The sequence below is a fragment of the Eurypyga helias genome, unplaced genomic scaffold (assembly GCF_000690775.1).
Source record: "Eurypyga helias isolate BGI_N326 unplaced genomic scaffold, ASM69077v1 scaffold239, whole genome shotgun sequence".
NCBI classification, from domain to species: Eukaryota; Metazoa; Chordata; class Aves; order Eurypygiformes; family Eurypygidae; genus Eurypyga; species Eurypyga helias.
Genome location: NW_010269870.1, coordinates 4,277 through 14,728, shown reverse-complemented (window position 1 = coordinate 14,728; position 10,452 = coordinate 4,277). Strand labels below are relative to the sequence as shown.

Below are 10,452 nucleotides of genomic sequence, written 5' to 3'. Positions count from 1 at the left end.
TCCTTTAAAAATCACCGATGTACCGTAATATATTAATCCTAACACACACCTTGCATTCGTTATGTTGGCAAAAAAAATTAATTACTGGATGCAAAGAATACTTTGCACTGCAATAATGGTCATCAGATCTTTTTACCAAAGTCCTATCCCACTGAGTTAAAAGGGCTAGGGTCTAGCAGAGTCTATGCAATGCCCGTGTATTTTTTTCACTAGGAAAGCACAATTTATGCAAAACACTATACTTCTACATTTTATAATTAATTTTCAAATGCTTCACCTATACATATTTTAATAATTTCTGATTTATCAGATGGTATCTATAATAAATTTTTCTATATTTCAATAAATGAAAAGAAGGCAGTTTCAATCCAACAACAGAGTGCCACACAATATAGGCCTGTCAGGCACCAATTTTTACTTCTAACATGTAAGTTAAAGGATAAGGAATTTATAATGCTGCCTGTGAACGAAACCACTTTTCATATACAAATGTGATCTTTTTTTTTTCCAAAGGGTAATACAACAGTACATTTACATAAACTAATCCAAACAATCTATGTATTTGACAATGGCAAACCTCACACAGACTGCCTATTGTAGGTTTACATCTTGGAGTTCTTTATGTTGGCTTGTAACACTGCTCTAGCTGTCAAAGGTTTGACTTGGACTCTAAATAAATGGTTATAGAAGTGCTGTGCAGCGATATTGGACTTCTTTGCAAAAGAAAACCTGCTGTGTATGAATTCAAAAGCTATTAATTTTTCAGTCAAAAATATTCATGCCTATTTCTTTTAATAAAGAAACACTGTGCTGAGCAACTGAGAGATAATGTTGACTAGTGGTACAGAATTTTCAATAGAGCAGTTAAAAATAAATTTAGTAGGAGGTCCCCAACAAAGCTATAATTTTCCAGAATGTAAAACATTTTTAATACTAATCAAGACAGCCCTTTTCCCCCTGCGTTCACTTTTTTTTTCCCCCCTCCTGCCTTTTCTTTCCCCACTGCTTTTCCCTGTTTATTAGCTGTTAACACCGATCTTCACGGCGACACCGCCTGGCATCTCCATAACCTACAACACCCGCGAAGGCTTCCTGCCCTCCGCGGCTGAGCATCGATCACGAGCTGCCTCGCCAAACGCCGCTCGCCTTCTTATGATTTCCTCCCTTTGGTTTTTAATCCTTCCTCCTGAGGGGCACTGCTGTTATGAAAGGCCTCAAGGCAGAGTGCTTTGAGACTCCCAGATTATTGCGCTGTTTTAATTTTTAATCCAGTAAGAGCTATGGAAACCAAACCTCCTCCCCATTCTGTTGGGTCTACACGCTTTGCCAACAACGCGCTGAGGCATTTGCATTCAGGCTGAGATGGATGCGAGGAACTAGAGGAATGCTATTTTTATAGACAGTGTAAGTAGTTTCTACTCGAGAGGGCTGGTATCCACCGGATCAAGCAATTTTCGGCATCTCAACAGCTTAAATGGAAGGGTTTATACCTACCACTCAACTCCCTCCAAGGCGGCACCGAAATTTCCCGTTGACTTTGACATCTGCTCCAGTGTTGCTGAATAGCCTGCAATTTTCTGTCTAGTAGCCTCCCTATGCACTTCTGCAGCCATTTATTTCCAACTACGTGGAAACTGAGAAATCCTCTTCTAGTAAAAATGGGTGCGCGAAGTGTTTAATGATTTTATGTTCTCTATCTCTGTAATGTGTTCTGTTTCAGACATTAATTTTGTCTACCAACTGCATCTTGGCAGGCTACCATATTTGCTGGGTTAATAGTCTGACTCCTTTTTATTTCTATCACCATAAATCACACATATATGGGTGTGTGTTTGCTTTATTTATAGAAAAAAAATCAGTCAAAACAGATAAACCAATACTTTGTCATTATGCTGCATCATTGCATATTGATTAAAATTGCTAGTACTAACTATAGATTGTCAACGCTCAATTAATTTTCACACAATGACTCAAAGCAAAATCAAATAAAGCCAGTGTACCCTTAAATCTTACAAATCTTAAAATCAAGAAGCAAAGCACTCTCTCCATTTTGAATAATCATGGAAGCTCTGAGGAACATTTTCAGTGTTAAAGAGGTTGGAGGGAAACGATGGCTGAAGAAGAGTCATTTAGGTCAGGCCCTGAGATGGTACATTCGCCTGGGTTTGGAGGTACCCAGGAGCTGCCTTGGGCTGCAACACACGCCCTTTTATTAAAGGGCAACCTAAGGCAGAGAAGGTTTCCCTTCTCAGTTTCAACAGTGTAAAACCCGATACTGGTTAACCACGATTATCATCAAAACATGCAGCTAGAGTCTCTTCTACTGTAAATGCCTGTCAGACGGGGAGAAAGCAAAATAAATATACTGAATATAATTTAATTACATCTCCTTCCTAACACTTCCTAAGATTTCCTTACAGGCTGATAGGTGAGGCCAAAGGCCCAATGCATCAGCTTTAGAGCAAAACTTCTTTCAAACTCCCTGAAGAGAGGGGGCCGACGAAACCCAGGTGCCCGTGGTGGTGCCTCCCGCAAAGCAGCGCTTTGCATCTCCTCACCGCGACTGGCTCCGAAGCGGGCCAGGCTGCACATCACGTGCTCCGGCGAGCGACACGAAAGAGGGGTTTGTCGTGAGGTTTTGTTTGCTTTCAGCACATTTCGGTACTTACGGGCTGAGGGGTGGCTTTTGGTTCAGTTGACTTCACGTGCAGGTGTGTCATCATGGCTTGCAGGCGCTCTTTGTCTTTTGCAAGCTGAAAGGGGGAAAAAGAAATATCCTCTGTTACTCGTACGAATAAAACCCAGGCTCTGCTTATTCCTAATTGAACAGCTGGCACCGAGGCATGAGACAGAAGAGTTTTATTGCTGAGTAGTTTGGAAATTGTATATGGCCTATTTGTGAGGTAAAGCTAACGCGTGGTGCTGGGTGTCACTATTTCCCAAAGCAAAATGCATTAGCCCTCGAGTGAGAAGAGGTAGACCTGCCGGCACCAAGAGCTTCACTCTAGCCCTGACAGCTAGAAGACAACAGTGAATCATGTTTATTAACCAGCCCCGCTCCAGTTCGGGAGGCGTAGCAGAAAGCAAGCGAGGCAGCAGCTCTGAGAGCCATTTGCCTCCTTGCAGACCAGAAACCCAGCGGCACAGCTGGACCGTGGCTTCTGCATCAGGTGAAGGCTTTGTGGCATGTGCAGCGAGCGCAGAGACAGCGGTGGTTAGACCACACGAGGCACCTCCGCGGGGCTCTAGGAAGCACCTTGCTTTTACTTGAGATGGTGGCACAGCCCCTCGGCGGGTCACCCTGGGCTGCCCACCCAGAAGCCTGAATAGGCGCACCCTGAGCGTGGGGCAGGAGCAGCACCCCTTTGGCATACGCCGAGGGGCAGAGGCGTGGGAAAGGCTAACGATGTTGGGAACTGCCCTGGAGCACCCAACGCCATGGGACCAATGCTTTCACCCTTTCTCATCGGTTACATCATGCCCAAGCGTTGGGGCAAAGCTCCTGCTCTGGATGTCTCCTGCATTTTTTGGTGGAGATCTGTACCAGGCCACAGCTGGTGTCTCAGGATCCCACCATACGCACCCTTGGCCAGGATGGCTTCCCAATGCATTTCAATGCACTGGGCAGATATTAAATCTCATTGTTTTGGGAAATAAGGAATTTTTTGTAAAGTGCAAATAGGACTTTTTCCTGCTACTCCAAATAAAACCCCAACAACAACAAAAAAAAAACCAAAACAGTGGAAAAGTATTAAGAAGTAACACTAAAGGAAAAGGGGTGTTACTAACCTACATGCCCTTCCCAATGCATTTCAATGCACTGGGCAGATATTAAATCTCATTGTTTTGGGAAATAAGGAATTTTTTGTAAAGTGCAAATAGGACTTTTTCCTGCTACTCCAAATAAAACCCCAACAACAACAAAAAAAAAACCAAAACAGTGGAAAAGTATTAAGAAGTAACACTAAAGGAAAAGGGGTGTTACTAACCTACATGCCCAACATAAAGGTTCCTGTTTCCATCAGGAATTGGAGCAGGTTCTAAAAATGACAGTTTTTGCAAAGCTGAGTTTTTGCTTTAGACAAGCCAGATTCCTGGTGCCAAGTGGAGAACTGCACTCACATTCCAGCAAAACTTTAAACAACCTGCCCACCTTATCACCATCATCTGTTTGTAGCAGTAAAGTTGGGCTAAGTGTATATAAAAGGAGACTCGGTCATAAATCCCCATTCGTAACCTTACAGCCAAGGGTGCCTTGCTCTTCGCAAGGCGAGGGGTTTCTGACCATGCCAGAAAGGCATCACGATGGGCTAAAAGTTGGCACATGGGTTTCCATGACAGGAATTAAATAAAGGAAAAAACGGTGTCACCACTGTGTGCTCTGGAAGCGCAAAAGCAAAAATAGTTGGGCTTTTCAAACCGTTGCTCTTTCCTTGGTCGAAAAATCTCCATGGCAAGTGAGAAAACCTGACACCTACAGCAGATCTGCAATCTCATCACCAGATCTGCGCCAGGCTTCACGGAAGAGCCGAAGGGCAGCGACGGGCTCTTCTCGTGGCGCTGCAGCAGAAACGTCTCCCTCTGAGTCCTCCGAGGACCTCTTCAGAAAAAGGAGAGGTCTCACCCGTCAGCTGCCGTGCTTCGCACAGAACGAATTAAATCCGAGAAGCAGTTGCGCTCTCAGCCCAGCTCTGCTGCGCAATCCCTCCCTCCCGGCCGCGGCCGGGCGCAGAGGCTGCTTGGCAGGGTCATCTGCACATGAAGTTTTGGTCCGCAGGCTACTGCAGAACAACTCCTTCTAGCCAAAATAAATAAAAGGCAGGCACCTGAAAGCTTCCTGCCTGCACCGGCACGGCGGCAAGAGGAAAAGGCACCCGGGCAGCACGGGGCACACCCTGCTGTGCTTCCTCCGGGCCCCCCCGGCGAAACGGAGCCCTGCACCTCCCTCCGAACGGCCGGGGTCCTCGTCTGTGGTGTTTTCACCCGTCATCTTAGCAATGCTTTTAACGCTGTTGCTGGTAGATGGAGGTTATTAAAGATCCTCTCGACATTTCAGGCAGACACACGCTAGCATTTTGTCATAGTCTAGGAATTCAAACACTCACCCAGTTTAGGCAGGAGTTTAAATTATGAAAAATAGAGGTCTCTCAGTTTCAAAGCACTGAAGAGAAGTAAAAAATCTGAAGAATTTCTTTAAACTGTTTTTCCCTTAGGTCAGGAAGCAGTAGTGATATAAAACTAGAATGCCCCTAGTAGCCCCGCCGGTCAGTGGGGTCATACAAAAGAAGCCACGAGGGCTTGCTTGGCCGCTGCTGGGAGAAAATTCGCACCGGTAGCACTCGCTGGAGTGCAGATGGTCCAGAAATGGGGATTATTAGCAGACATGCTGGAAAATGCTCCTGATCTACTGAGAGCATTCTTGGGCACGGGCTGCTCTGCCATGCACGAAAGGATCTGCTCTGTTACAGGGGGTCTCAGTCCCATCTGAAGACTCATGCTTTTTTCCTGTATCCACTTGGAAAGCTCTCCAGGGTGGAAGTTCTCAGACAGCCACCCGGTTCTTCATGGTAAGCCTGATTCTGGGAGGCTTCCCTCACCTCTGTGGGGTACAACCATGACGTAAGTGCCTAACTGGGGTTCAACAGCAAACACACCCGGAGCAAGGTATGTGCTTTGCAAACCTGGACACCAAGACACACGCCTTGCCCCGGAGGGTTAAATCCTAAAGCTACACAAGGTGGGAAAGGCAGGAGAGGGGAGGCACAGAAAGCACAGGCCAGAGGGGCTGAAGGTGAGGGGGCAGCACAGAAGCCTGGCGACCAAGGAGCAATAGAGAAGGCATTAGGCACAGATGATGGAGAAACTGCACAGGAGGAAAACCAGAGAGACAATAAACGACAAGGAGCAGGAACATGAAAATGGAAACCCAGCAAGGACATTCAACAGGAGCAACATGGCCATATCAACAGGAAGGGAAGATCACTTCAGCAGCAGGATCTTGGACAGACCAAGGAAGGAAGCCAGTCATGGGCAAGAGACAACCAAGACATAGCCTCTTCCCTCCCATTACGTGCCTAGTTGGCTGTGCAGGTGTAGGATCCACTTTTCAAGAGTGTCAATGGATGCTTTAGGAAAACAGGCCCAAGCAGTGTTTTCAGTACGCTGAAAGTGTCCAGTTGCCTTCATTTTCTCCCGTGAGGAGATCCTTTTTTAAACTTATCATAACCTTGCTGCTGTCCTGAAATGTTTTTCCACTCCAAGGTGGTGCTGCAAAATGGACGTCCTATTCCAGCGAAGAATTAGCTAAGGATAGGGATATCTTCCTGTGTTTGTGTATTACCCAGCAGCCCAATTCTCACTATTTATAATGGCAACAAATGATCACGTCAAGATGGTTTAAACAAAGTGAAATATGAGAAGATGTCCACCTTGTCTGTGATATTTTAAGTATGTTTGTGATGGAAATGCTGAGACCAAAGCTTCGAGATGCTTCTGCAAAGGGGCATTTGCAAGCCAACACAAAACAGATCTGACCTGTTTTTTTCAAAAAGTTCATTTAAAAAATACTTTCTTTGAAAGACATTACACTCATCTCTGTCTACGACACTGATGAAACTATTGTGCATAAAATAAGTAGGAGCATAAAGAAAACGAAGAAAGACTTGCATTTGGGTCAATCACACCCAAACCCCTCAGGTGGAATGAATTTGTTAACTTCTACCCATCTTGCTGGGGCTGCACATGCATGAAATGGTGATGCATCTAGATCGTGCCATGGCGTTGGACCCTGAACAGCACGTGATCTGTGTCAGCTCCGCTGGAAGGCAAAGCTTGTCGTCAGTGCTGAGCACCGCGGGTCAAGAGGGAAAGGCTGTGGGTCCCTCTGCTAGCTAGCTCCCAAAACTCAGTTGGCTGTAGGGCGTGTTGTCGGCACTTGGTAACTGCTCCACTGCAGGAGCATCCGGTCAATGGTCTTAGTCCAACTGCTCCTGCTGCAACATGCTGGGTGCTGCACACCACGCCACTGACAACCCTGCTACGGGCCAGGCTTTTGTTTTAGTGTGGTTCTCTGCAAAGCCAGGTCACAGTCAGACAAACTAGGTCTGGGAGAATAAATCCTTGTATGTATTTAGGATGAAAACAGAGGGAGAAGAGGGGAGTAACAGGCGCATCTCAGAAGCAGGACCACCCTCCTCCTCCACCTATTCTTGATGGCCAATGCACAGATGGTCCCACTCTGTTATCAACATCCCTGTCTAAATTAAGCCTCCAGACCATCCTATCTACTGTGCTAGTACAACGGCTAAAAACAATCCAGAACTTTTTGGCCCTCACACCACTCTGAAATTATGTTCTTGTCCTGGGGACCTTATGGTGCCTTCCCATGCAATGACTCTAAGCTAAGAGGCATTCCCCAGCGCTAAATGGGTGTGAAGCTGTAACTGTTAGTCACTTATGACAATTAGTAGAATGCAGCACTGATAAATCTTTCAAAAATAATTGTCAAGGGCTTATGGAGAGGTGGTACCCAAGTATATCATCTCTGTCCGACCATTAACACAGGGCATCCTCCTGCAGCTGCAGGCGCAACCATTCCCAGCGACTGCAGGAGAACAGGATTAATGCTTTCTGAGCTGACTGAAGAATCTAGGTTTACCTGCAGCCTGAATATTACTGCATCCTGGTAAAAGATTATCTCGTATCTCAGTTTACCAGGAAGACTGCAGATGTTTCTTTTCTAATTCCCAAGAAACTTGTTAAAATAACAGACCATTCCTCATAACATTTTCTGCAAGACTCTGATATTTTATGACTGGTAGTTTGATTTTTATAAAACTTGTATTAAAACAGTCACTATTGCTTCAGCTAATAGTGAAAGAATGTCATGACCAGTGTGTTCCTGAAAGAAAAATTTAGGAAATATCTATGAAAGAAAAAGGGTAATTTGTAAGATAAGAAGATAAAAGGCATTTTTTTAAATGCTTATCTTAAAAAGTAACAACAAGAAGTTTAAGTGTGTTTTTGCTGATTTTTCTCTCCAACTATTTGAAGCTATAAATGACTTAACTCAGTAAAATTCCAAATGTAATTATCTTCTGTACTTAGCCCAAGGCTTTCCATATATCTCTACTCTGCTGTCTTGCATACAAAATAGGTTTTTCAATAGCTGGTAACTATGTAATGTACAACATTGTTTTAATGTCCCCTTCTTTGCTAACCTCTTGCCTACACACAGACACACTGGCAAAGCTCTATAAATGACTTAACTCAGTAAAATTCCAAATGTAATTATCTTCTGTACTTAGCCCAAGGCTTTCCATATATCTCTACTCTGCTGTCTTGCATACAAAATAGGTTTTTCAATAGCTGGTAACTATGTAATGTACAACATTGTTTTAATGTCCCCTTCTTTGCTAACCTCTTGCCTACACACAGACACACTGGCAAAGCTGCCCAGCTAGAGCAGCGAGGTGCAGTTTTTTTTAAAAAGCATTTGGAAAGGCAGTTGCACAAACAGGTCATACCTTTGCATCGCATTCAATATATTCCAATTTACCCCCTTTTGGCACTTTTAAAAAACTCATTTGCTACAAATGGCAAAAAAATAATAGTAATAATAATAATACATGGAGAGTGTTAGTATATGAGAGACCACCAAACAAGCCAGGTCATGCAGCGTTTTGAAATACACATCAACCATTTCCCCCGTGTATCAACAGCTCTAAATGAAGGGGACCGTATTCCACTTGCCCCCCCCTCCGCCCCCCTGGGTGAGTATAAAAACCATTAGAAACATAGTGATGGATTTCCAATCAGTCAGCCTGGTTAAGTTTCCTATTTCTTTTCAAGTTACGGTTTAGAAAAGAGGAAATGAAGCTGCAGTTTCTTTTGACGGTTTTTAAAACTACTACAAGAAGGTTTTGAAAGCTGGTTTTCAATCATAGGGGGAAAAGCAGAACTCATTTTTTAATGCTGTCGAGAATTGGATTTGATTAATACTGAGGTAATATTAAAATAAATTTTATTTTACCTGTAGCTCTAACTGCTGTACAACCTGCATTTGTACTCTACATTGGGCTGTACTTCTATCATCCAGCGCATGCTCACTGTTGAGATGTCTGTAACAATACACAGAAAATCATTAAGTGAAATGGATAAACAAAAAGGAAGAAGTAGTTACCAGGATGAATAAGCAATCTGAATGTTATCCAGCAGGTCTTCATCAATACCTGAGATTTTTAAGATTACTTTTAATTTTTTTTTCCGCTGTCCTGCTTTGGCTTGTGTATCTTCCCATCACTCATTATATCTTAAGCACATTTTTTCCAGAAGAAGGCTCATTTGTATGTAAGAGAAATTTTGCAGAACAGTTGCTTTTCCTTCATTAGGTAAATGAAAGTGAGATCAAGAAATTCTAGTAAAATAATTTCGTATATAATTTCATATTACTTTACTGTAAGATGCTGGATATATCTAAATGGACACATGCAATACATGAATAATTAAATCCCATCGAACCCTCTGTTTACGTGATCAAAAATAAAATAAAATACATGACTGTGTAAAGAACAGAAAAACCACATAAAATTTGGTGTATAAGTATGTGCAAAATATGTACCAATAAAAGAGAGAAAAATACGGACAGTTACTGTGAAACAAATCTCCTTCACCCAAAAGAAACCAAATGTCATCAGAACACCAGAACAGCTGGAACTCAAGGTCTGTTGTAGTACGTGTTCTGAAAAACCTCCCCCATGCAAATGTTAAAATAAATCTTAAAAAGAAAGCCTTTAAAATAAAACTGCTCTAAGGCTCAGGCTAAAGCTACGTTTTGGGGAATTGATAGAAGTAGATAGAACCTTCACAGAAGTGCAACAAAAAAAAAAACCAAACCCCACACCCAAAAAAAACCTCCAAACCCAAGATCCCCAAATACCACCCCACACCCAAAAAAACCCCCAAACCCAAGATCCCCAAATACTGTTCCTCCCATCTACATTTTTTTTACCTTTATATTGCCTTGATTTCAAGATCCTTAACATATGATGGGCTGAATTTAACTCCACTGACTCCTGTGATGTACAACACAACAATCTGGCCTACTTATCCTCCCATGCTGGCTAACCACTGGTTTTAAATGTGTAATATTCAGAATTCTGTGGAGTGACTTTCCCACCTGCCACCAAGAATTTTATATTTTTTTTTCCACCATGGCAAACATGGGAGCTCCGACTGTGATCGCTGTAACAAACCCAGTGCCCACCGCTCACACAGCCTCCCTCCTCCCCTGGCCCAGAAACGTGTCATGAGCCAACTGTCCACTTCTGGTTTTATGCCACCTCGGTTCCACAGCTGACCTTTCTCCAGCAGCAACCGGGGGACAAACGCTGCCGCGTCCATACACGTTCCACGTCGGCAACGGTCACGAGGACAGGGAGAAGGGGACCCGAA

General features: G+C 43.7%; 1 protein-coding gene across 1 annotated transcript in view; it reads right to left on the bottom strand.

The window, feature by feature from the left end:
- Positions 1-9,119, bottom strand: part of FOXP1 (forkhead box P1) — a gene marked incomplete at its 5' end in the record, with an annotated part of 33,678 nt that extends 24,559 nt beyond the window's left edge. Inside the window, 2 exons of the mRNA XM_010158217.1 lie at positions 2,670-2,753; positions 9,032-9,119. Of these exons, the coding sequence (XP_010156519.1) occupies positions 2,670-2,753; positions 9,032-9,119 (172 nt within the window). The remainder of the gene's footprint in view (positions 1-2,669; positions 2,754-9,031) is intronic.
- Positions 9,120-10,452: the final 1,333 nt, after the last annotated feature.